Source organism: Musa acuminata, chromosome BXJ3-6 (assembly GCF_036884655.1).
Source record: "Musa acuminata AAA Group cultivar baxijiao chromosome BXJ3-6, Cavendish_Baxijiao_AAA, whole genome shotgun sequence".
In the NCBI taxonomy this organism is placed as follows: domain Eukaryota; kingdom Viridiplantae; phylum Streptophyta; class Magnoliopsida; order Zingiberales; family Musaceae; genus Musa; species Musa acuminata.
The window spans coordinates 38494727-38520739 of record NC_088354.1 but is presented as its reverse complement, the minus strand read 5'-3'; the positions used below and the strand labels follow the sequence as shown (position 1 = coordinate 38520739).

Sequence of the window (26013 nt, the reverse complement as noted above, 5' to 3'; positions counted from 1 at the left end):
ATATCCCCCCAAAGATCAATGTTTAAATTTATTACTCAAATGAATCTGAAAGAAGACCATTTATCATTGATAGCTGTAAATATGATTAGTTACTCTTGCATCCGATGAAAAAGCTATGACTAAGATTCAGTATTGGCTGTACCTAATAACAATATATGAGAAACTAAAATTGCCTGCAAGTAAGCGAATGCCTTCTTCAAGCATATAAGTACCCTATATTTCTCTTGTTGATTGTGTAGTATAGAATTTCCACAGGGAAACAGAGATTTTTTTTATCTCTAGGTTGAGAATGTATAATGGCTGATGAAAATACCAATTCTGATGTGAGTTGTATTTCAGATCTGGAGGCTGATGATAATGATGCAAACGAGTGTTTTTTTGGGGATCTCGAGGAGGTAAGCACTCTTCCAGAAGTTGTTGAACTTGAATAAGAAATATATGTTATACTTTCTTCTATATGGTAGTGCTGTCTTTTCCATTATTATACATGAGACTTTTGTCACTCTTGTGGACATATTAATTGCTCTCACAATTTCATGATAAAAAATGAAAGTGCAGTAGTTATCACCCATATCGATACTGTGATAAGAAACATGCATCAGGTGCTCATCTCTATCTTTGCTCTTGCCAAAGGCATATCTATACATCTCATCTCTACGTTTGGTCTTGCCAGTATGCCCTATATTGATGGACTATCTTCTGCTATCTGTACACACCTTCTTCTTGGAGAGTGCTAACACAACTGAAATTTACTTTTCAACAGCTGTTGGCTAATCAGGATGGTTTACCCACCCAATATGTTTCTGGGAATTAGCAGACTATTTGGTCGTAGAAGACCTAAATGAGAATCCTGAGTTGGACATCCTGAATGCCAATGATGATGAAGAAGACAGGCACCCTGCTTATTTGGTCTTTGGATACCTAAATGAGAATCTTGAGCAGGACTTCTTGGATGCCAATGACTATAAAGACATTAACAACAGGTACCATCAGATCATTTATGTCGAACTCAGGCGAAAGCAGGGTCTACAGTACCGAACTGTACCGTCCGGTATGGGCGGTACGTATCGGTCCGACAGATTGCCGGTATGCGGACCGTATGTTACCGGTCCGAGTGCACTATATCACTGTAGCAGTGCTGCAGTACTCGACACACCTGGATGTACCACTCGGTACACCTGGGTGTACCACTCGGTATACCGTACCATACCGGTACCGAGCCCAGGTCGAAATACCGGTATGGTACGGTATTGCGAACCTTGGGCGAAAGAACCACTAGACTTGTTTCTTGTATTAACAGAGTATTGTTCCTCTTAAGACTTCTATTCTTGGAGACTTCAGTTACCATTTGGGTTTAAGTAGATGGTTCTACTGATTGCTCAAGCAGCCATCAGAATCAGGGCAGATATAACAGCTTTGTGGCTGAAACCGTGGTCCACAGCATGAACAATCAAAGGCCTGCAATATAAGCATCAGATTCTGTTGGCCGTCTGAGGCAAGACAACAGTGCCGCATCTTTGGTCAGGTTCAGGTTTTGTTTCTAGATTTATTGGTCCATTCCTTCTCTGCTCCTTCATGCAACATAGAACACTGATCAGTATGGGAAGCAGGGGAGAATGGACAATATGAGAACTATACCACTTGTTTGCATCTTTAGGGGCAGGTTTATGGTTTGCACTTTGCAGGATGCCTCCCAACACTTGGAAATATTTGGTGGCTAAGTTCTGTAAAGGGGAGATTAATCAGCCTCCTAGATATGCAAGGGCATTTCCAAATGTGTTCTTTGATTATATTTATGTGTGGCCTAGATATGAAAAGAAAAAAAAATTGTGTGTTTTTATGGACAGAAGAAACATTTCCTATAGAACTAGGTTTATAGGATTTTAAATCTCCTTCATTTTAACTTCATAACCTCAGTGGTACATTGTTGACTCCTGCTTCCTATTTGTTTATATTCCAGGGTTGAATCAAGTTCTAGCTTCAAGAGGAGAACACAATGAAAGGCCGGTGAAGCAGCTCAAGGTTGACAACCACGAACCCATGGAATGTCCTCCATGAATACGATCGTTGCCTGCTCTGTACTAGAAAATCTTGAATCAAATTGCATCAAACTTGTGGGTGTGTTTGTGCCGTATGTTCCTACATTGTTTAGATAACAGTCTCTCCGATCCACATCCTCATCGAGCATCTACAGGTCCACCGAACTCTAAAGGCATCATAAGTAGAACTGCTTCCCTTGAAACTTAACCGAAGGCATGAAACAATCTAAAGAACCGGACAACTCTTGTGCTGTTAAATCCTCTAATATCCTACCAAGTTGTTAAGCACATATACGAGTTCATGCCATGCCAAAAGAATCAACATCAAAAAAGTAGAGAAAAGCAGGCTTGGTAAATATTGAGATGATATCAATGAGCGATAAAAAGTGGATTTAGAAAACACAATGTAGCCTAGAAATCTATATTTTCAAACGTGCAAAATCTAAGGTATTAAAATTCAAGAAGCTGATGTGAAATAATACATATAATTTACTCTGAAAGTTCTGATGGTTCTCATGTTCCAGCACTGATACAAAGGGAGAATATCTCGACAAGAGGCACCTCCTGCCAATTTAAGCCTGAAAAACAAATACCATATAAACGTTTAGGAGGGTAGAATATGTTTCAGTTATGTAAGAAACGTGTACAAACTAGTAAATCTTGCTCAAATCATATGTCAAAGGAAATCATGCATGCATGAAGAACCAAAAGCTAGAAGCATAGATGAGAACATGAAAGACAAGATCAGAGAAGATACTTTGCTGGCAATGTTGCTGGATAACCAATCAAGCCCCTCGTACAAACCCTCACCAGATGTAGCGCAGGTGCTCTGGATGTACCTGAACACAATCATAATTAATATGTCAAGTTAGAGAGGGCAGGGGCCTCCTCAGTCTCAAAATGTTTTATGAACATCTACAAAATTTTGTTGCCTTGCTTGGTTATTGCTGAATTCTTCAAATTGTAAAAAAAAAAAAGAGAACAAAAAAGATTCTTTTCATGCAATAGTTGCCTATATATGATAGTTATAGAAGTCGCATACGTAAATATCACTATATGTGGTTCATTTATAAATTTACTAAGTATGCTTGCTAAATCTTCGCTAGTGATAATTTGAGCAATCATAAACAAATGTTCTTTTCTTTGGCAATTAAGAACTTTCTTCTTTTATGGCGTGATCATATTAATTATATATCAATTGTATCTACAAGTAATCTAACAAAATGAAAATGCCACTGTTGCTCAACTTCATCTACAACCTTGTGAATTTGATTTTGACAGTAATCAATCATGACAAGGTGATTTGACAAACAAATGAACAAGTTCACCAGTAGACTCTAAACTTAGCAAAAGCAAAGTGTCGTACCAGTGTCGCAGGCGCAGGGAATGCAGACCAAGCTTGTCGGTGATCTCAGCAGCATTCATTGCATTGGGAAGATCTTGTTTGTTTGCAAAAACAAGTAAAACAGCATCCCGCAATTCGTCCTACAATACCAAGTGAGAATCCAAATACAAATTATGATGTTAATGTCTGATCGATATGCACATGTCAAATAATCTGCCATACATAGGATATACACTTATGTATCAAGTCTGATACTAAAGTAGGAAAAGCAAATAGATAACAAGTTTTTGCGAGCAGGGATAGTTGGCTTTATCACTTGTAGGCAATGACATTACAAAAACCCAGAGAGCTCAAAAGAGGCATAACCAAATGAAAGATCTACCTCATTAAGCATCCTGTGGAGTTCATCCCTTGCCTCAACAACACGATCTCTGTCGTTGCTGTCAACAACAAAAATAAGGCCCTGTGTGTTCTGGAAGTAATGCCTCCAAAGGGGTCTGATCTGTCGTCCAAGGATCGTATCACCAGAAGGAATTGTTAGAGGTAATAATTTTGTTTGACAAGTAATTGTTTGGCATTGCAAGCTGCAGAGAATTATAATGACACCCATATATTCAACCAATTTTTCCATGTCAAATAATTGCCTACATCAGGCATTATGGTACCTTGTCCTGACCACCAACATCCCAAACGGTGAAGCTAATGTTTTTGTACTCCACAGTCTCCACATTGAACCCTGCATTGAAACACTAAATAACTAGTTCAACCCATATGATTCATTACTTTTGAGTAACATTAAGTACTACGAGCCCTACCGAATGCAGAATGCTCAAAAACAAATTCAAGCTGCCAACAAAAGAGAGAGTATTATAAGAGACTCATCCGCATTGCCACTGTCCCTGACTCCCTTCTCCAAAACAAAATGTGAATTGAATGCATAATCAAATACTCATTGCCACAATTACATTTTTATTCTTTTTGAAGAGATGTGCCATAAGAAACTTAAATATGACTGGTGAAGGGACATAGATAGAGTTGAAGTACCTTAGGAGAATTAAAGAACTAAACAAAAAAGAAAACAAAATTGCACAAGGATTTATAACTAGTCATGAAATTCTAACCAATGAAAAAAACCCTACACTTATTTAGGTGCATACAAAAAACAATAATAATAATCAACATTGAATCTCCATAGAATTAAAAATCATCCTTCTATTGATAGCCTGAATTCCAATCCTCACTAGGAAAGAACAACAAAATGTCACGTATATAGATAAATACATACATACATATACAAATATATATACATATACATACATATACATACATGTACATATATGTATATATATACATACATGTACATATATACATACATGTACATATATACATACATGTACATATATACATACATGTATATATATACATATATGTATATATATACATATATATATATATATATATATATGCTAAACTATTATTATAAGAAAGTGTAATGAAAAAATAGTGCAAGAATCCCATCAAGGCCTAAAGAAGCTCAAACTTTGTTAACTGAGCAAATTATATCTATACCATTTAAAACGTTACAGACATAGTCACACTTTTCCAAAAGCCACATGGATCGCTGCCTCACACCCGCAGACCAATTGGTGTAATTTGAAGTATACCAGTCAAGGTTGGAATTATGATAGGAGGAAAAAATAGGGAGACAAATAAGTCTCACCGATAGTGGGAATCGTGGTGACGATTTCTCCGAGCTTGAGCTTGTAGAGGATGGTCGTCTTACCAGCAGCGTCAAGACCCACCATCAAGATCCTCATCTCCTTCTTAGCGAAGAGGCGGCTGAACAACTTCGTGAAGGTGAGCCCCATTGTTCCTAAGCTGTTACATCCAATCCAAGATCTAAGTAAAATATCTTGTAACGCAGATCAGAAGATGTACGAATAAGGATCCACGAGAACGGGCGCTGGATTCGGATTCTGAACCAACACGAACGAAGAAAGCTCTGAGATCTACACGGACGTCAAAAGATGCAGAGATATGGTTTCGATCCAGAATAAGTGAAGAGGAAAGGAGGAATGGGGAGAGGAGAACGGATCAAAGATCCAAGGAGGCGATGCCAGATGCGGAGGAATGGAACAGATCAAGGGATCATTTGAACGAAACGGGAAATCTCTGCAAGAAACGAGCAGAGGAAAGGAAAGGCTCAGTTACCTGGAGATCTACACGGGAGAGAGAGAGAGAGAGCGATTCGGTGGGGCGGGTGTCTCCTCCCGCTTCGCCTCTCTCGTACTCCGAACTCGGCGATGGTGGAAGGGAGAGGAGCTGTGGCGTGTCCATTTATTGGCAGAAGGCTCTGGCACGTGCTACCGTGCGGTTTCCTTCGTACGGAGGCAACCAGCATCACGTGACTATCTAAACCTGCAGTTGGTCTCCATAATTTGACTGTCATGAATTATTACGATAATAAAAAATATAAGGCTTATCAAGTAGTTGATATTAATAATATTTACTTCAAATTCTTCCCAAAGCCCAACTCTTTGTTTAAACCAAATAATTATCGGGTTCAATATCCTTTTTTTTCGAAAATGGAAATTAATTCGAGGCCACATATCGGATTTCGAATTGGCAACCCGTTAACTCGTATCCAATCCGGTGTTGCCAAGTAAACATCCAATAGCTAGTCCTCCCTCTCCCGTATAAAACCCTACTGCAGCGTACTTTATCCGGCCTCCATGCCGCCCGCAAAACTGTCGCTCTCCACCCGCTTCCAAAAACCCTAATCCCGCCTTCTGTTGCCACGCCCCTTAAAACCCTAACCCTTTGATCCGATCTCGGCGCAATCTCCGATCGGGCGACGATGGACGCTCGTCGACCGCCTCTCTCCACTGTGCTAGGCGCCTTGCCCTAAATGCCAGATTCTGTTCTTTGTGTTTTCTGATCTCTCTCGGATTAGATTTGCCCCAAACTCATACCCTGGCGACGGAAAGCGACTCCGCTGCGCCGGCAGCGGGTGCCGGCGTGGATCCCGGAAAGGTGGTGGCGCACGAGCCGGCGGCAGCGAAGACTGGGCGGTCGCCGTGGAGGAAAACGACAAGTTCAGTGGATGGCGAAAAGCCAGATGACCCGGTGATGGACGCAGAGTCATGGCCCACGCTTGGAGATGCCAGGGCCAGAGGTTCGCCGGATTGTGCTGATAAGGTGACTCCTGCTGCTGTGCCACCACCTATGGCGATGGGCAATGCAGGTCCAGCTCCATGGAATGTGCCGCCTCCACCACCCCCTCCTCCAGTTCAGGTCAGTCTTTTGACGCTCTTTATGGTGTAATGTATCAGATCTTGAGTATTACACTTAGTGACAGAGTCTATTTTCTGAATTCATCATTTTATTTTTTTAATTCCAAGAATGCTAATCTCAAAGAATATATTTCCAAGAATGACACTCTATTTCTGGTCTCATTAACTGCTAGCTTTTATGCTTTTTACATATAGTTACCTTTAAATATTAATTTACATCGTTGATGGCATGCATCTTGTGTGCCACTTTGCTATAAATTGATTTATCCACCTGCATGGTATTTTCATTGTAAAATCCTGTTCTGGATTGCCCATCATGGATGCTTTCTGCGAGTATAACCAGATTAAGCTACTAAAGCAAACCAAGAGAAAGGATTGAAACATTAAGACTAACTACCATGTGATGGAACATGATTCTGAGTGTTTATGTTGTTGCAAATGTGTTGTGCTAGCCCATGCATGCGTTGGTTTAGTACATGCAGAACATTGCACTATACATGTTGCATCATTCAAGAGATTAATACTTAATGTATGTTTTACTGTTAAAGTAAGTACTGGCATTAAGGTTGAACAGGTTTCTCAGCTCCAAAAATTTTGTATCTGATTTGACTAGCTAGTTACCATAGTTACTAGTGATTTATACAATCTAGTTGAGTTCAAAATCAGGTGCGACTAATTACTAAAATTGTAAGCATATAGAGTCATCACATGATGAATCCATGGTTAGGTTTCTGCAAATAAATGTCAAATTTCTGTGGGAGTAAGAAGTTTAAAATTACATATTGGTTTTACATGAAAAGGTAATGGATGTTAAAAAGTACTTGAAATTATATAGATCATGGGGAGCAGGATATGTAACACCTTTCTATACTTATGCTTTTGCTGGGTGGGGTTGATAGTGCGACCTATAACTAATTTTGTGTGGGTAGCAATGCTTTTATGATTTACAATCACTGGTGTGTGGTTCTTTGCTGGTTGCTGAGTAACTGTGTTAATTTGTATTTGTCCAATAGCTTTGTCGGTCACCAATTTGTGTAGGTAAGGGTGCAATATATCTGATGGAATTATGCTTGCAAGTTGCAAGAATATATTTCTTTAGTTAGATCCTACTTTGAATAAGAAGATAAAAATTGGGCCTGCTCATTTCTCAATGTTTGCATGTCTTTTCAATAGGGTTGCAACTTGGTTGAGTTGGGTTCCAGCTACTCCCAAGCCTAAGTTGACTATTATAACCACTTGTCAAAACCTAGCTTATTTGAACTTTGAACTTTGGATCTCCAACCCTAACTGAACCTGACCTTCTTGATTTTTATGATTCGGTAATTTGGTTATCACTTGGGCTGATTCTGCTTGACTTGAGCTTGAGTTATGGTTGAGTGACTTGAGTCACACAGAAAGTTTCCTTAATCCTTTGACTGATTCAGTACGTGACTCATCAAGGTCTGCTCATTATAAACTGTATGCGGATGCACTGCAAGCTGTTCTCCAGTTTGTTCAAGAATCAAGATTCCTGTGTTACCATCCGTGCTCTGGTTGATAGCCCAAACAATGGTCAGTAGATGTACGATATATTATTTAGCATAAGAATCTACAGGCTGGCTAAATATGCTTGTTGGAGGAGAAATAATGGAGAACAACATTCATTTTTTTTATGGTTAAACAAGAAACATATATTCCATTTCTATACATTGTAGCTTATATATGGGAAAGTGTATTTCATTTCTGTTCAATTCAGCTTTGTTTGTAAAAATTGACGATTGTTAGAAGTTTACAAATTTTTGTACCTTCTTTTGTGTGTTTTTTATGTACTAGTTTGGTGATTAGTTTTCATTTTAAGGATATTGTCTGTGAGCGTATTCCTCTTTCTTTTCAGGGGTCGATGGGCATGCGCAAATCTGGTGGATTTGGAAGTAACAATTCTTCCAAGCATCACTCAGTGCATTCTAACAAGCATGGTCCCAGACGTAACACACTGGTTAATGGTGGGCCATCTTTTCCTGTACACTTTGCATACCACCAACAACCAGGGCAACCAGTATTCTATCCAGTTTTACAACCTCAAACCCTGATAGTTCATGATTATGCTTATCAGACATGCCGCACACCATTTCCTAATGGTCAGCCACACATTGTGAAATCTGGGGAATCTCATATGCCAGTTTTTGTCCCAACCGGTCAAGCTGGAGGAAATGAGGGAAACAGAAATCTTCAGCCACTACCACGAGGAGATCCAAGTAATTGGCATCCCGGAGCTGGATATGGTGGTAGACCATATAATGTTTGTGAACCTCCTAACAATTTCAATCAAACATGGGGCAATCATCGGGCTTTTGGTCCGAGGGACAGCATCAATATGCCACAAGCTATTGGACCAAGAACTTTTATTAGGCCAGTTCCACGATTTGTTGGTCCTGCTCCTGGATTCATTAATGGACCTGGTTTCACTGGTAATATTTCATCTAAATGTTCCCTTTTTTTTTTTCTTTTTTTTTAACTGGAATCATATTGCTTTTTTGCATAACTAATCTATGTTGCTCAATCTCAGGTCCTCCCCCTCCCATGTATTATGTGTCTCCTGCTCCTCTTGAAATGATGCATGGCCCTCCTCGCTTTTCTTCACATCCTTCTCCTCCTGTCTATCCCAGTCTAACACCGGAGATGGCTGCTTTGAGAACTAATATAGTCAGGCAAATTGAGTACTATTTCAGGTTGGTTTTTATGTTTGCCACGTGTCATTTGATCTAGTGTTAATTCTTCTATCACATGGGCTGCTGCTCTGAGTTGTTGAACGTAAGTTTGCAGTTAAACCTGGTATGCAAAGTTGCAAACAGGACATGTATGTTTCTGTCTGAGACCTTCAACATGTGCACTTCACATTTATGTAACTGTGCTATCTCAACATTAGGTTGGGATCATTTCATGAATTGAACTTGTGTGATGTTTTTATGGTCAGAGCTGTAGATGTAGTTCCACTTAAAGCAAGTCATCTTTGTACCTTATTTTTCTCTTTTGTCTCATTGCTCTAACTGTAATATTCTTTTGTAGTGATGAGAACTTGAAGACAGATGTTTACTTGATATCATTACTGGATGAGCAGGGATGGGTACCTATATATAGAATTGCGGATTTCAATAGGGTACACTTTATTTTGCTGCTAAATATTTTCGTGTGATGCCATATGAATAAACTTTCAATGGTAAATAGATTTGCAAGATGTTGTTACTGATAAATGGATGGTCCTGCAGGTAAAGAAAATGACAAATAATATACCCTTGATTCTGGATGCTTTGCGGGGCTCAAGTTTGGTAGAAGTCAAGGTTGCAGTAGTTATTTTGTAGTTTTAGAAACAAGATTTGCTATTTTATAGTTAATTTTGCTAATTTTATCTGGTCAAATATGTAAAACAAAGACTATGAATTTATTTTATGTTTTTAGGTTCTTATTCTTATTTGAATTGGCAGGATGACAAAATAAGGCGGCGTGGTGATTGGTCTAAGTGGGTTAAGGTTTCAACTCATGCTACATTATCTCCACAACCTCAGCCCATGGAGAGCCAATCTTCTGTCAGGGTGGAGAATATTGATACTACTGAAACTAATGGGCATTGCATTTCTCACAATAGCCATCAAGCTGTTACTGAAGATAATGATGAATATTCAGATCAAACAAATCATTGTCATATAAAGGAAACTAATAAGTATTCAGAATTTATTACTGGGGACATGCCTACTAGTGATGGAAAAATAGTATATGATAGAGATAGCAAGAACAACAAGGAGGTAGAATCTGGATTATTTTCTGAGGCCGGACAAAGAGATCCTTGCAGTGGTTGTAGTTTTACACTTGGTAATGACTCCACTGGAAGCTATGTTGATGTCAATATTAAATTGGGTGATGCTGTTAGCTCCAGAAATTCAGAGGATGCAGCCAACCTGTCAAGTAATGATCCTAAACTCGAGAAAATTTTTTTCCAAACAGAGAGTTCTGGCACACAAAATTCAGGTTTTGATAGTGGTTTCCTGGATGAGTCTCTTATCTTCAATGCGCAAAGCACATTTATGCTTGATGAGGAGCTCGAATTAGAGCAGACAACAAACGAGATGGAACATCTCTCTTTACGCAAAAGGTAATTAAGAGGTTTATTCTGTTAAGCGCTCCTTTTATTAAGGTGCCTTATTCTGCTTCAAGTTTTTCCTTTCCCGAACTAGCTTTTGCATACCTCATCACAAATTATCTATTTGGCTTGGATGCACATCATAACATTTTGTATAAGAATATTCAAATGTTGCACTCAGTTGTTATCAATTTTGTGGTGCAGAATATGATAGCATTTAGATACCTTTGACAGACACTTATCTAACTAGAGTACATCTATGTAGCTGATAAGTCTTGGTACTTCTTTTCTTGGCTCAGTTGTGTTTTATTATCACAGCAAAACACTAAGAAGTCATCTATGCACATAGCATTATGGCATGGGGAATCCAAAGCGAGTGGAATTTTTAGTCACCTTAAATTATTTTTTTAGTTTTAAGACGACTCGCTATATTTTTCTAATTTTTCCTTAATTAGTCTTTATGTGTCCTTGCTTTTGAATTATGCTCTGAAGTTGGCCCGTGAAAGTATCTAATTGCATAAGTGGTGCTTGGCTCTAGATGTATCAGGGACAATCAACTTCATGTTGTGAGTGATTGAACAATAAAAGTACCAAATTCTGTGATCTTGCAAGTTCATGTTGTAGATATCATTGTTTAAGAAGTCTTGATACAATGTTGTTTAGATGCCTTGTGATAGTAATGACAATGCTCTATTTTGAATTATGGTTTTCACTTTTACTAGTTGAATTTTCTGTTCTACTACTTATTCAATCCTTCTCTCCGATGATGGAATATACAACAGAGTTGATGATGAAGAGGATGAAATGGATGTTAATGATCAAGATGTGCATAGACTCATAATTGTGACACAGGCAAGATTACGATAATATTTTTCAACCAATTTCTCTAATTTTTCACACTGTCATATTTGCTTCTCTGATCCATGTTATAAAATTACATATCAAATCTGCTTTTCAGGTGGGTAAAATTCATGTAGTTATTAACTGTACATCAACCATTATAAATTTGGATAAGTTGGCTTGATGATTTTCTCTCTGGGGCTGCCTATTTGTTGACTTTTTTTTTCTTTGGTTAAGTATTTTATTTTAATATATTCTGAAACGTGTGTTAGAAATTTTAGTTCAAATTAGATACTTGAAATTGCAGATAACTGAAAACTGTCTTGTGCATATGAAGTGTTTTTTTTCATGTAGGTCTTGTACCAAAAGTTACAAGTGTTCTGAAGTTAGGAATTAAATTTCATTCACTACTTGCATACTTTTTCCTTTCAGACCAGTACAGTTTGTTGCTCTAGTATGGCATGCTGCAGTTAAAAAAATAGTCGTATTGTTGATATTCTTCCATAGGCATGTTATGTTGAAACTGTTGAAGTGGTTGAACAACTATAGTGTGGTCCATAGACTGAAATACTTAGTTCCATGCTTTGCAGCAAGAGGTGAGTAAATTGCATGATTGCTATTGTCATGCTTAGTGGTGAGGTTGGTGAAGTAAAGTTTGAATTGGTTGTGTTTCATTGGTTTCCACGTACATCCAGTCTGATTTTAAGTTTAAAGGGTTCATTTAGTGGTCAAATAGCTTTGTTTTACCTTGCTGTTTTTATGTGAAAACAAATGCATTGATTATTTCCCAGCCATATAAGGATGAAGGAACACCCAAAAATTTAACTGGGAGAGAAATGGAAAAAGCAGAAATTTCTCTTTTATCCCTTCTTTTGAAATTAAAAGGTGTTCTTTTCTTATTTATTGACGGTAGTCTTGCTATATTGTTTTTCTTGTTTGTATCTTGCGGTTACATCCTTTCTCCAGGGTGTCTTTGAATGTACAGAAAATTTCACAAAACTCATTTTCCTTTGGAAATGTTTTCCATTGTTTGTTTGACAGTGAAACCCGAAGATCTGGCAAGTACTTTCCAGATTCCAAAGAAAATTTGACTTCATTTTTCAGATTTGTCTCAATGGAAGATGAAAAGAAAACATCTGAGAATCTTCTCATTGGCTCTTCAATGCATTTTTGTGGAAAGAGAATAACTTTTTTTTTTCTACATTCCAAATACAATAAAAGATTCTTTGTTTTTTGCATTTTTCCATGCAACAAACATGCCTTAGATCACTTTTCTTATTTTTGTAAACATTGTTCTGCTTTGTAAGTACCTCAATCAAAGAGGAGAGACCTTTGTGTTTGTATTTTAGTGTTTGATGAAAAGAAATGAATTTGTACGTAGCATCTTTAGGGTACATTACCTGTCCTTCAATTGGAGCTCTAATCAGGGCTGATTGTGGAATTACATTATTGGTTTGGAACTATTTCTTTTGGTATTTGTTAGCCTCTGTTTTTCACTTTTAAGTCACATCCTTAGAGATGGCAAATGACATGGACTGTGACAATATTTGTACTCATGTTGGTACACTTCCTTTTTGTGAAAGAATGCTGCATGCAACAACAGGAGTCAGTAACATGCAATTTTAGTTGTGGCTGGCACGTACATCACTCACAGTATATGGCACATAGAACCTTGGTGAAGGGCTGGGTTATATCACGTCAAACCTCACTATTTTGAAAATAGGCCATTTTTCCTGACCTCTAATGAAGACAGTCATGTCAGTAGGTTGAAACTGATTTTTTGCACCATCCATAATCATCAGTGAAGCTTCTTCCATAATTATAGGGTGTAATGTGTATCAAATAGTATTATTTTAAAGTCACCATGAGTTCATGGATATGACATATTGGCGTTATCTTCATTGTCAGCCATATGCAGTTGGTGCCAGTTGCTACCCAGGGAAAACGTACATGAAGATATCTTGACTTTCATGTTAATTTCGAATGGACAGCATATTATGTTGGATCTGGTTATATTGAAACTGGTGCTTAAGATACTTGCTTACCAAAGTCATATCAACTAACTAAGCAGTCAAGTTTCCCCATCTGGATCTATTTGAGTCAGGTTAACAGGTTTTTACAAACATCTCATGGAATTTTTGTAGTTTTCCAGTCTCAGTAAAATTTGCTTACTGATTGTTTCCAGGTTCTGATGTTACCTGGTGAATTACTTTATGGTGTAAGTTAGTAACCTAGTCTGACCACAAATTATAGCTTAAGATATTTTACATGTGAGGTTATTGTTAGGCTCTACCTGCATCATAAAATTACACGTGACATTGCCTTTTGTCATGTTATTTAATCTGCATGAAAGTCCAAGAAAAGTTTATTTGCACTGATACCTTTATACTGTTTGAAAAATCTAAGCTTGCTTCAAGTCCAAATCAATAAAACTGAACCATGGGAACTCTTAGTATGACTAAAGTTAATAATCTTCTTAAATTCTAAAAAGGTAATATTATGGTAAAAGCTTAAAAATAATCATCCGAACTCTCTTGACAGTATTTGCACTGAGGATGAATGTGGCAGCTTAGATTTAAATTATTGGAAATTTCTTGATAATTTTTTCCAAGTATGAAGGATGGAAATTTGTTTCTAGATGTTAAAAGCCAACCTTCAAACTTCCTTTCTCTTAATTAAAGATATCAAACTTTTTGCTGCGGTATTATCCCTCTGTTGCATTGGTGTAAACACCAAGTAACAACACAAGTTGGTTTTTAAACGCCATGGGGACCTTTAAATGTTCACTTGTGGATCAAGGTCATTTGAATTTCTTTATCAAGCAATTTGCTTTGTTGTCAATCTGCTGCTTTTGTATAAACCAATGTCTTGTAAACTAACTCAAAATATTCTATTTACATCTATAGCTTTGGATAGACATGATGTTTGACAGTAAATTCCCATAGGTCAGTTGGCAGAGTTGGCATGTTTAGTGGTTGTACTGCTGTATAAAGTTTCTGCAGTAATGATGGATATTTGCAGGATATTAGGGGTGACCACGATGATAGGACTGGCTCAGGGCAATCGGAGACAATATCGAATGAACTTGCATCTGCTATCAATGACGGACTTTATTTTTATGAGCAGGTAGTTTTTTTTGTTTTTCTCAGTTGTTGAAGTTGCAGGTGATATAAGTCAAATAAATTTGTTGTTGTTTGATTCCTTTTATTTATCATTTTTGCCATAAGCATGATAGTTTTGTACCATCTGAGTTTGATATTGACATTTTTTGTTTATTGGGTCAAGTTCAATTGCTCTTCTGTAGAACTTTAGTCCTCTGATGCAGATGTATAAATGTCTTTGGTGTTGTGTAACTAGCAGGAGTTGCATGCCAAACGATCTAGTAGTCGGAGGAATAAGGTTGGAACAGTGAATAAATCTGGGGAATCTAGAACTTCCATCACTGCATCCTCATCTTTGCATTTGAAGGCAAACATAAATATTGGAAATAATGCCTCTGAAGAGGCTGGTCAAGCTAATTCCCGAAGGCGCCAAAATAAAGGCACCAGCAAATCACACACCTCACATAAACGGCGTCTTTTTCCAAGCAATTTTAGAAATTATGGCAGTGGACGAAATCATCATGGAATTGTGTCTGAGAGCCCACCAAGCAACTCGGTTGGATTTTTTTTCGGATCAACGCCACCAGAAAATCCCGGGTTAGTATTGGTAGTTTCTGTTTAAATGGTACAGCTAGCTTTATTATCATGTCTTATTGATCTTTGCTTCCAACTTTCACATTCCAGATTGATGTCATCAAAGTTGAGTTGCTCTCCACATAGTTTTCTTTCTGGGAGTCCACCTGTGGGATCGATGCCAAAATCATTTCCACCATTTCAGCATCCAAGTCATCAGCTTTTAGAAGAAAATCAATTTAAGCAGCAAAAGTAGATGATTTTTCATTAGACCCTTAAATGCTTTAACACCATAATTAATGTTTATTTCATTTGTGCTATTTTATGATTTGTTATTTATTATATGTACCCATTCTCATTCAGCTGTTCCTTGATGAAGGTATCTGAAGTTCCACAAGAAATGTCTTAATGATCGTAAGAGACTAGGAATCGGTTGCAGTGAGGTAGGTTTTGATGATTAATTAATTTTTTCCTTGATGTTCATGATAAAAATGTGGGTTCTAAAGCTACCTTTGACCTGGTTAAGACTGGTGATGACATCATTTGCTAATGGCATATGCCATACAACATTTAATGTTTTAATTGATTTGACCTTATTGGGGTTAATGGAGTGTGTCATTGTCCTTAGGTTCCTGATTTATCCTCTGAACATTGTACTAATGTCCTGATGATTCCGTTTTCCCTGCTGGCACTTGTGCAGCTTCCCATATATGCTGAAATATTTATGTTTCAACTGTATATTTTATCTTAAATTCTGTTTGGGTCTTCGACTAAGGTATACTATATATTTTATTTGTGATGAATTGTATGAAGTATCTGTTGTTTTATTTGCAGGAAATGAATACTCTCTACCGGTTCTGGTCATATTTTCTCAGAGACATGTTCAACAAATCCATGTACGATGAATTCTGTAAGCTCGCAATGGAGGATGCAGCTGCTAAGTATAATTATGGACTAGAGTGTCTCTTCAGATTTTATAGGTTTGGCTGAATATTATGTCATGAATATGTTGGAACCACAAATTTCTGGGCTTGAACTTTTTGTTTCACAATGCTTTATTTTGCATGTTGTGATTAATTTAAATTTGGAATAATTCTAATTGTTTTCTTTACTCTTTTTTTTTTCAGTTATGGGTTGGAGAAACACTTTAGAGATGATCTTTATGATGATTTTGAACAGCTTACGCTTGAGTTCTACAAGAAAGGCAATCTTTATGGTCTTGAAAAATACTGGTAATATGTCTAATATTGCTACTGTCAGTTTGTTTTCCTTGGTTGCTAACGTTTAGTTATTTTTTGCTTGCTCCTGATGTGTAGCTCATCCATCTCTTACATGAGATATACTACATACCTGTGTCATTTGTGTACTTTCTTGCTTGCTTGAGGAATTTATGCTATATTCCATGTTATCTTGTATGCTAAAGTTAGTAGCTATGATATCTTCTCTCATTATTTATTACAATTCATTGGTTTACCAGTATATTAGGATTTGATGTGAGAAGACTGGCCCTGCATTGTCTAAAGCTTGTTTAGGGATATTGTGGACTGATCAAAGCACAAAAGAAATTTATACAAAGAAGTTGCATGAGCTTCTGATTGATTTTCTGATGGCTTGACACAGCATCTTTAAATTCGGAAAGATGTGTTATAAATTTATTGACATAAATCTTGCAGGAAATTACATGGAACTTTTAATTTATAGCAACTTTTTTCGCTATATGAAGAGTTTTTTTTTTTAATAATTAAAGAAATGGTGTATTTGTTTCTCATCAACAATACATGCTAGAAGAGTATACAGTAGTTATAATACCTGAAGCTCATCGATTTTTGTTTGATTTATTACTAATTGCCAAAATTTTCATATATTAGGGCATTTCATCACTACAGAGAAGATCGCGGCAGTACCGAGCCTCTAAGGAAGCACCCCGAGTTGGAGAGGCTTCTTAGAGAAGAGTACTGCAGTTTGGATGATTTCAGGGCTAAGGAGAAGGCAGACAAGGTGTCCGGGAAAGAGTGTAGCAGCAGCAGAGGTGGTGGTTCCGTTGACTGAGAAATCACACCATGGATAGCCGGGCTGGTGTAGGTTCTAGCTGCTTTACTGTGCCCGATAAGTCGTCAGCCTCGCCTGTTGACTTACTTTTTGCAGTGGTTCATAACTACTCCACCCCCGGGAAAAATGCAAAAAGAAAAAAAACCAGAGAGTTGGGTTCAGAGGCCCTGTACATGCATACATGTGGAGATTTTTGGGATATCCTTGCCGGTGGTAAAAAAAGTTGGCCGGGTCAGGAATTCTTTTCTCTCCAGCCCGGATTTGTACATAAGGAGGATAAGAACTGTATCTGGAATTGTGGAAAATGACCAATAAGAGATTTGAATCTAGGCAAGTCACCAGTTTTCCACTGGAGATTTGATACATGCCGATGCTGGTTTTCCAAGGTTTTATCGTCTCTCTCTCTCTCTGTGTTTTGGAACCAGGGGTTGGCAGCCTATCCTCCATCTGCACAAGGAAGCCTGGTGGTTTCCTTTCTCGATGTTTGTTGTAACGATGGGTTCATGCATGCAGCAGGCGACGTTTACTTCGATTCGACATGAGCGTGGCTACAGAGGTCGAAACGAGGTGAGTATTTCATCCTACTATGTCTTGTACTAGTTTTATAGGATACTTACTGCAACCGAGGACGATTAACATTTCGATCCATCCAATTTCTTCTCTCGATTTCTGAGTTTATGCTTTCCGTCATAGATCAGTATGAGAATCCCATATCACACAGCATTGGCAAAATTATAACATAAAAAATCGGTTATATTCTAAATATCTGAGAGCTTTGTACAGATCATGATGAACCTGCCCCGTGGTGTGGGTTCCATAGAATTCGAAACGCCTCAGAGTCGTTTGTCTCGTTTAGGAGGCGAGGGCGGTGAGCAGACTCTGGATGGTCCAAACACTTTTCTAATTCTGAGTAGATGATCATTCATACTGATGAGGATAATAACGGCGACAAGACCTGGGCTGATGTCAGCTGTCCCAGATGATGCCCCGATCGACCCGACAAGCACTTGGTCAAACTGATCGGCACATTGGCTGAGGCGCATTAACGACCTGCTCGGGCTTAGTCCTTCACGTCACGCCAACTCCAACGTCAGACGCTACCAGGAGTACGAGCCTGCCCCCTGCAAGCGAGAACAAGGTAATAGTAAACTCCCCTATAAATATCCTCGCAGGAGAAGGGAACAGGAGGAGAGAGGAAAAACGGACCAAAACACTTCTTCATCTGAAACCCCCTCCATATCACTAACTTGGTCGTCGGAGGGGTCGGGCTAAGCGCCTCGGCCCGACCTTTGCGCAGGCGCGAAGCCGAAGGTCCCCACCGGACGCGCAGGCAAGGAGTTCCTGCCCGGAGGAGATGGCTACACCGTCCCGATCGAACACCGCACCTGACCGCCTCAGCGGGCTCGAGGAGCGCCCCAGGGAGATCCCCGTCGTCCGGATCCGAACCGAGCCGCGTCGGCCTCGAAGCCACGGCTCAAAGTTGTTTCCCGCAACACATACTTCCTGTATGGCAGCGACACACTTTTCTCTCTGCTTTCTATTCTGATCTAAAATAATCTCGTTTCCAATGGATTTGAGAAGTTCGAGAACGACAAAAAGCTAGAGAGACTCGTCGAGATGGCGAAGGAGAGGGTCAACCACGGTTGATGTATTTCTCCTCTCTCTTTTTCTCTCTCTCTCTCTCTCTCTGTGAGAAGTTATGGTGAACTATATATCATGCCTACCAAAGAAGAAGATAAAACGGAGAGCAAAACCCTCAAAGAAAAGAAATCATTCAAACGAAGAGGAGGAGAAGAAACAAGTGATCCATAACGCGAGATGGCCAGCCCAGACAACATACTCTTGTAAGCCAGACAGCGAGCGTCGGGCGATCGAAAGGGACGTCATGGCATCCACCACCTCAAGTACGCAAACAACATCACCATCCAATCGTCGAGCTCGTCCTCGTCGTCGTCCCCCGCACCGCCGCCGCTACTCTTCACGGTCGCCTGCTCACGAGGCAGAAGGACGTCCCGGCACAGAGGGCACGTCGCCCGCCGCCGCACCAGCCACCGGTCAAGGCAACTCCTGTGGAAGAGGTGCCTGCATCTAAGCTCCCTTATCTCCTCGCCCTCCTCGATGTCGCACAAGCAGAAGACGCACTCCGCCGCCTCGTGTGACCCGTTCCGCGTCGCCGGTGGATGGACGTCGTGCGACCCCCACGCGAGTTGAGCTCTCGCATGCAGTTGAACGATCCTTACGAGGAAGAATAGCAGGTTGGAGAAGAGAATCGACATCAGAACACACATCAGCAGTCCCATTGGTTATCTGCAGGGTACTGACGACACCGGGAACGTAATGCGGGAAGGATCTCGTTTTCTTTTTTTCCTTTATTGTCGTAGGTCCATGGTATTTACTACTAATCCGACGTAGAATCACTACGTGGGACCGACCTTCTCCTAATGATCCGGTTCGAATGTTGGGCAATATATATATATATATATATATATATATATATATATATATATATATATAGACAATGATTCAAATCTTTGCGTAACTTTAGAGGGGGGTAAATACAAACTTTCATCAGTAATTTTATTTACCTTTTTTTTATAACTAAGTTGTCGGACCACCTTTCACACGAGTCTGCTCGCCGAATCGACAGCGGCAGCAGTGGTCAAGTGTTTTAAGGTTGTCACGTCGAAAGTGCCGGGGCTTGCAGTCTGTCTATTTGGCGACTCAACATTACTTCAATCAATAACTTGACGCGATTGACGTCGTCGCTAACGATGCACCGTCGGCTGGACAAGGGGAACCAAGAGGGTGAAAGCCACAGGTGGGGCCACTTCCAACACATCGGGGAAAGGAGACGTGGACGGCTACTTCAATGCTGGTGCGGCCTTTATGACTCGGACGAGGATTTAGGCATCGGATAAGCACGGGGGACTCGGGACACTAAAGTCGGGGGCCGGTGGTGGAAAAGAAAGCGAACCCAAATTGATGTATGCATCATCACCGTCCGGTCCGGTTTACCGTGCGGGATGATGATGGTAGATTACGTGCTTCATCGACAGAAAGCAGACTCGCTAACTAAACTATTTAAACTCACATGCATAATAATAAACTCATTTGGCTTTAAACCGATTTAACAAACTCTCTATGTTTCAGAGGGTTAATCACATAATATTATTCTGTATAATTAGTTACATTTAAAATTTTGATCCTTATATTTTCAAAAATTATATTGAGATCCATACAACTTGCTACGAAGGTAACACGTTAAATCCTATTGCTCAAACAAAATTTTTTTTTTCTTGATTTTTAATCTTATAAAATTATATTTTCAATCCTGATCTCAATATTTCATCTACGTGATAAGCTCCAACATAAAAAAGTTCATTAGGTACAGTAATTGAAAGGTCGATTATTGTTTCCTCAAAACCTTCATCTTTCATGTTAAAAATAACTCGACAACGAACTCACCGGCATCCACAACCATCACCTATTAACTTGATTAATCAATGATCACGTGACCTAGACTCATCCAATCCATAACAAACCGATCGAGATCTACTCCCATATCGGATGTGGGAGTTGGCAGAGGTGTTTCATGTCGGTGCATGATACCCATGCAGTCAATAAATAAAAAAGTTTGAGCGGCTGATCCTAGCTGTGTCTGTTATGATATGCTGTACACCACCGGAATTGAACATCTACTTGTATCCCACGAGACTTGCAATGAATCTAAACAAATCGATATGCTATAGCAAAATTGAAATAATGATGCAGGTTAAGAAAGGTAAGAGAGATAGGAAACGATTACCCGCCTTTGGGAGGGAGAGGTTGCGTGTGAGGTCTGAGCTTTCACTTCTCAACTCCTGCTGCAGCTGAACAACACAGACATTAAATTGGAAATTTGAGAAAGAAACAGCAGTAAATTAAACCCAGCAATCGGATTGGAATTGGAAAGGACCTGTTTGACCAAACCACTATCCCACCTTTGATCTGTGCCGAGTTAAGATCCGGGTGGAAGGAGGATAATTTGGCAATAATTTAATCAATAGACATAAGAAACAACAATAATCGATAATGTCACAGTTAATTAGCTTTTCCAAGCACTGTTTATGGCTTATATTTTAGTCAATCAAATTAAGAACAATCAAATCAAGATATCTCTCTGAATTTGTGGTACCTCATTGAAACTTAAATCATTATTTCCCCCATATTTGTTTACTGAACGAAGCAGCATAATAGTTTCAAATTTTCAATGATAGAATGCGGACGACCAAGTAGAGAAAAGAAGATGGCTAAAGATAAGAGCCTATTCCTGGAACCATTGTAGAGAAGAGAGATGCATGGATGAATTTTACCATGCAATAAACAACAACAGTGAGCCTTAATTAGCCAGGAGGCCAATTCATCTGTCTTCCACCGAGAAGATGTACATGTAGATGATACACCGATTGACCTACATTATATAAAAAAAAAAAAGATGAACGGATGGTAGAACAAGAGGAACCAGAATGGGTTCTCGGTCAAATACAAACGATTAAAGGATAACATACCAGCATCACTGCCATCATTGATGACAATCCTAAATCCGTCTCCAAGTCCTTCCTGCTTCGCTACCAGTTTGGCAATATATAGCAGGTAGCCAAGTATCTCTACATGCCTCTCTTCAGCCTTTTGATGATGGCACCGAACACAACGGTCAGGTTAGTCGACAAAAGAAGTACGGCCTGCCACTTCCTAGAAAAAGAAATGACAACCACCATGCAGACAAAGACAATAGAGAAATGTCCTTGTTTCATTTCAAAGTTCCTTGTCTTACATATATCTTGCTCAGAAGTTCTATGCTTAATCCTTAAGTAAAACAATTAAAGGTATAAATATCAAAACGTACAGACATTGATAATTATTAAAGATTCATAAAGTAACACTTCAGTTAATATGCATTCCCAGTGATCATGGAGAGTTTATGAGTATTTCACAAAGTTAGGAAGTCGGTAACACGTAAGTACTGCAGTTGCCATGGATTTTAAAAACTACATAATCCATATTTTGCAATAAAAAAGATGAATTCCTATAGTATACATATTCATGCAGACAAACATTGAAAACCAAATTTTCTTAAAAACTAACTCTTGCAATTTAAAATATGCTATCAGTACCAGGAGTTATAATTCCAGCCTGAAACAGAATTTACAAACAAGAAAATAAATATTAAAAGTAAAGCACCACCGGTAGTATTTTCACTTATCCAATTAGTCACAGTTACACAAAACAAATGCCAACAACCATTAACATATTTTGATGTAGTTCTGTGTAGGCATGCCAAAGAAACAGTTTATTGGAAAGTATGAGATTGTCATGACAGGGAAAGAAACAATTTGTCTTTAGATACAAGAAGAAGGTATGACTTTAAACTTCTCTAAAGCATCTTTGACTGCTTGGTACTTACCATCCATTTTTTTCCCGACAACAACAACACAACTTAACATAAAATGACAGTTTAAATATCCATGTTCTACTCCATTAAGTTATTTTTTCTTACGGGAACAGACTTGTATCATTAGCAATCATATGATAAATGATTCTACTCTTGTAATGCATATTCTCGCACATGATCTTTTAGTATATTGGTTACATTGTAAGTGCTTTTGGCCAATTAACTTTTCCAGATAGTTACAAGACAATAGGAGCAACTTGATTCACTGATTCGTCAATTAAATTGATATACTACTCACCTTTGAAAGCCCACTCAACCCATCTTTAACTTTTGGAATGATTAATATATGTGTGGGAGCTTGTGGGGCGATATCTCTGAATGCAAGAACCTGTGCAAGAACATAAATACAAAAATATTAGTGATCATTTATATAGCACACATCATTACTAGTTGCTCAAGGAGAAAACAACTGACCCAGCAGAAGCTAACTGCAAGTGCAGGACAACTAATTGGTGACTAAAAGTACAAAGGGGAAAAAAAGATGTTATACTGGTAAGTGACAGGACTGCTCTGGCGTGATCAACACGGTCATTCTTGCTATGGTTCTGGAAATCATATAGCATATTTGTCGCTACAAAATCCACAAAAATTGGTGGCCATTAAATAATTAGGTAACCGTCGCCCTGGCTCTAAGTTTGGCTCAATGCTGTGTGCAGCCTGCCACTGAAATTTGAAGATGCTCAACTCGGATAAGAAATCAACCCACTGTCACATGAGAGCATCAAGTCATTATTTTAAAGAAGATCCTTAACAAAATATGGTCATAGGGAACCTAGCAGACACTCTTCAGCCAGGATAATTCTATGGTACATATCTTAAATTCTTGCTAGTGTTAGGACTACCAAAATCGTCCACCAAGTTCCCTATACTGGTAGGAAAAGACACATGTAGCCAACCCCAAATAATTGGGGCATCACACAAACAAGAACATAACTGATTCAAGCAAATGAAACATGACATCTAAGTCCAGCTTAACCAATGTAATAGCATTCATTTGAGGCCTTACCGATTTGCATTAATTTTCACAAAGCAACAACAAGTGGTCAACACGAATTAAAAGGGGGTCTCAGAGATTGAGCATATGGAAGAAGAGCAAAACAGTTTTTGCACCTTGTCATCCTCATAAACAACGGTGGACGGGATCTCCTTCTTTATAATCTTGTCAAATCTGCATCAAGATGAATCACATAACATAGATTTTAGGTTCTTGGGAGAATCCTTTTTATCATCTTTTTCTAGGAACACCGACAGATGAAGATCGGCGTCTTTCTTGACCGACCGAAAAAAACAAGCAACCCCCGAGAACAAGAAATCTGTAGATAGATCTAAAGAAAAAGGGAGAGAAAGAAAGAAAGATCCACTTTGACATGCATGAATGAAGGTAAAGAAAAGATTCGAAACTATGACGAAATCAACAAGAGAAACGACATTGTTGTGGGTGCTTCCGTCACCTCCTTCTCTGAATCTGCCATCGGAGAGGGGGAGTATGAGAAAAGAATGGTTCACTTCCTTCGGAACCATTCTTCTTTGATTGCTGATGTCTGGGCCGGACAACGTGGACCGGCTAATAGGCTTCCGGTTTGATTGGACTGACTAATAGTGGATTTGGGTTCGACAAGCCCGAAATCCGATATGATTTCGGCCGAAAAATATAAAGGAGTTGATGATGCATTCATCGTTGTTCACATTTTTCGTAATACGTTGTCGTATCATTTTTCGGGAGGCAACAAAGACGTCGAGGGTATCGATTGTGCTTTGTTCTGTTATATAATATTAACGATTACATATAGAACAGTGATGATATGGCGACTAGGATGATGATGATGATAAGAAAATACGAAATGCATTCATTTCCTGCTTCTCGATTTGGTTAATCATCATATATCAATGACTAGGACATGAAACAACGCCAACAACTATCTCCGAACCTGTTCGCGAGGTGACGGAGCCAAGTGGGGCCACGACGAAGGCGCTTCCTTCGGTCGTTGGGGAAAGGCGCCATCATCGGCCGCGACGATCGCGCTTCTTCCCAAGCTTAAACAGAGGCTGAGAACCCCCCCCCCCCACTCTTTTCATCCGATTCAAGCCTAACGAACGAGTAGACGGGAAGACTCGAGTGCGTGCTTCCCCATGGCGTCTCTTATTCTCATCCTTTCGGAGCTCTTCCAGCGGAAGGAGGAGGCCAAGTTGCTCGCCGACAGTCGCGCGTCCAGCAGCTGCTTTCCTCGCGAATCCATTTCCGCCGCTACCCCCACCTCTGGGAAAGCGGGCAGGGAGGTCGTGGCCAAGGCGAGGAGGCCGTCTTCGAGGATTGACGGTGGCGACGCGTGGGAGGAGGATCTGAGCGAGGCGAAGGTTTCCGTAGAATCGATTTGGCCGTAGATGACATTTTTGTGATGAGTGTTGGTCGGTGTAAAGTGGTTTCTTCGAAGAAGAATTAGGGACGCCAACTTGTCTAGAAAGAAAGCTTTTTGTTGTTGGAATTGGAAGTCAAATTTATGATTAAACACAGGCCATTCTGAGCGGGTATATCGAGTACAAAAGGGCAAAAGGGACTCCACGGGAATGGACTAGAGGATCCTAATACGACAGTGATCAACAAATCTTAACCAAAAAAGTGAAGAATCATCCATCTAATCTTCATTGATGACCACGACATTTTCACACTACAAATGGAACTCCCTTGCGAGACAGAAACTTCCCCTCCTGAAATGTCTCCTTGATATAGCGTGTGTTCTCTATTCAGCCACCCGCCACAATCGCCAACAGCCTACCCAATCGACACTTACTACCATACCCTATAACCTGTAACGCATGATGTTGTACCATTTTCTCCTGTGTGAGACAACGTACAATATTTTACCCCCTTACCACATACCACGTCACGTAAGACACGCAACAAAACAGGACAGCGATTCTTTCTCTCATGTAAAATTACCATTAGATCGTGCATCTATTTTACGTGTTTCATGCATGCCAACTATTAATCAACCAAGATTATGAAACAAAGTCAAAAACTTTTTTTGAAGTATTCTAGAAAGGAATATCAATTGTAACTTGATCCATGAGATGCTGAAGATATATTCCACATTCCTCTAATACTGCATAAAGAACGTACATTAGCCACTCCTTACTGCAACCAACCAAGATCAGAATGCTGTCACCATG

At 39.2% G+C, this 26013-nt stretch overlaps 4 protein-coding genes across 8 annotated transcripts; 1 reads left to right on the top strand and 3 right to left on the bottom strand.

Moving 5' to 3' along the window:
- Positions 1-2372: 2372 nt before the first annotated feature.
- Positions 2373-5699, bottom strand: LOC135586119 (ADP-ribosylation factor 1-like). Its single transcript, XM_065155860.1, has 7 exons — positions 5596-5699; positions 5105-5262; positions 4050-4120; positions 3767-3886; positions 3406-3524; positions 2797-2878; positions 2373-2617 (listed from the first exon to the last, which is right to left on the bottom strand). Exons 2-7 carry the CDS (start codon positions 5250-5252, stop codon positions 2612-2614), a joined length of 546 nt encoding a protein of 181 aa, XP_065011932.1. The 5' UTR covers positions 5253-5262; positions 5596-5699; the 3' UTR covers positions 2373-2611.
- Positions 5700-6104: 405 nt separating this feature from the next.
- Positions 6105-17719, top strand: LOC135640962 (la-related protein 1A-like). Of its 3 annotated transcripts, none has more exons than XM_065155857.1 (14): positions 6105-6678; positions 8551-9124; positions 9223-9385; positions 9723-9813; positions 9923-9994; positions 10139-10803; positions 11574-11643; positions 14653-14757; positions 14992-15329; positions 15417-15557; positions 15685-15748; positions 16140-16285; positions 16433-16537; positions 17174-17719. In XM_065155857.1, exons 1-14 carry the CDS (start codon positions 6514-6516, stop codon positions 17352-17354), a joined length of 2880 nt encoding a protein of 959 aa, XP_065011929.1. In that variant the 5' UTR covers positions 6105-6513; the 3' UTR covers positions 17355-17719. The 3 variants fall into 3 exon arrangements, with proteins under 3 accessions (XP_065011929.1, XP_065011930.1, XP_065011928.1); XM_065155858.1 differs by having other exon boundaries at positions 14989-15329; positions 15417-15431; XM_065155856.1 differs by having other exon boundaries at positions 14989-15329.
- Positions 17720-19237: 1518 nt separating this feature from the next.
- LOC135641467 (probable E3 ubiquitin-protein ligase RHA1A) lies at positions 19238-19654 on the bottom strand. The gene has a single exon (XM_065156829.1). The coding sequence runs from the start codon at positions 19652-19654 to the stop codon at positions 19238-19240; it is 417 nt and encodes a 138-aa protein (XP_065012901.1).
- Positions 19655-21504: 1850 nt separating this feature from the next.
- LOC103989639 (14 kDa zinc-binding protein) lies at positions 21505-24894 on the bottom strand. Of its 3 annotated transcripts, XM_065155863.1 has the most exons (6): positions 24297-24353; positions 23956-24013; positions 23336-23550; positions 23084-23173; positions 21902-22019; positions 21505-21804 (listed from the first exon to the last, which is right to left on the bottom strand). In XM_065155863.1, exons 3-6 carry the CDS (start codon positions 23399-23401, stop codon positions 21737-21739), a joined length of 342 nt encoding a protein of 113 aa, XP_065011935.1. In that variant the 5' UTR covers positions 23402-23550; positions 23956-24013; positions 24297-24353; the 3' UTR covers positions 21505-21736. The 3 variants fall into 3 exon arrangements, with proteins under 3 accessions (XP_065011935.1, XP_065011934.1, XP_009406827.2); XM_065155862.1 differs by lacking the exons at positions 23336-23550; positions 24297-24353 and adding an exon at positions 24774-24894; XM_009408552.3 differs by lacking the exon at positions 23336-23550 and having other exon boundaries at positions 24274-24372.
- Positions 24895-26013: the final 1119 nt, after the last annotated feature.

What these genes read in the sequence shown, in the direction of transcription:
- LOC135586119 (XM_065155860.1), bottom strand. Translation starts at nt 5,252, where the DNA reads ATGGGGCTCACCTTCACGAAGTTGTTCAGCCGCCTCTTCGCTAAGAAG. An exon ending in ATGTTGGTGGTCAGGACAAG is followed by an intron (nt 3,887 to 4,049) that starts GTACCATAATGC and finishes CTTGGACGACAG; the next exon opens with ATCAGACCCCTTTGGAGGCA. An exon ending in TCCACAGGATGCTTAATGAG is followed by an intron (nt 3,525 to 3,766) that starts GTAGATCTTTCA and finishes TTGGTATTGTAG; the next exon opens with GACGAATTGCGGGATGCTGT.
- LOC135640962 (XM_065155856.1), top strand. Translation starts at nt 6,514, where the DNA reads ATGGACGCAGAGTCATGGCCCACGCTTGGAGATGCCAGGGCCAGAGGT. An exon ending in CAAGTTTGGTAGAAGTCAAG is followed by an intron (nt 9,995 to 10,138) that starts GTTGCAGTAGTT and finishes TTGAATTGGCAG; the next exon opens with GATGACAAAATAAGGCGGCG. An exon ending in GACTTTATTTTTATGAGCAG is followed by an intron (nt 14,758 to 14,988) that starts GTAGTTTTTTTT and finishes TTGTGTAACTAG; the next exon opens with CAGGAGTTGCATGCCAAACG.
- LOC135641467 (XM_065156829.1), bottom strand. Translation starts at nt 19,654, where the DNA reads ATGGGACTGCTGATGTGTGTTCTGATGTCGATTCTCTTCTCCAACCTG.
- LOC103989639 (XM_065155862.1), bottom strand. Translation starts at nt 24,850, where the DNA reads ATGATGGCGCCTTTCCCCAACGACCGAAGGAAGCGCCTTCGTCGTGGC. An exon ending in CTCCGTCACCTCGCGAACAG is followed by an intron (nt 24,014 to 24,773) that starts GTTCGGAGATAG and finishes ATCTTGATGCAG; the next exon opens with ATTTGACAAGATTATAAAGA. An exon ending in TTGTTTATGAGGATGACAAG is followed by an intron (nt 23,174 to 23,955) that starts GTGCAAAAACTG and finishes GTTCTTGCACAG; the next exon opens with GTTCTTGCATTCAGAGATAT.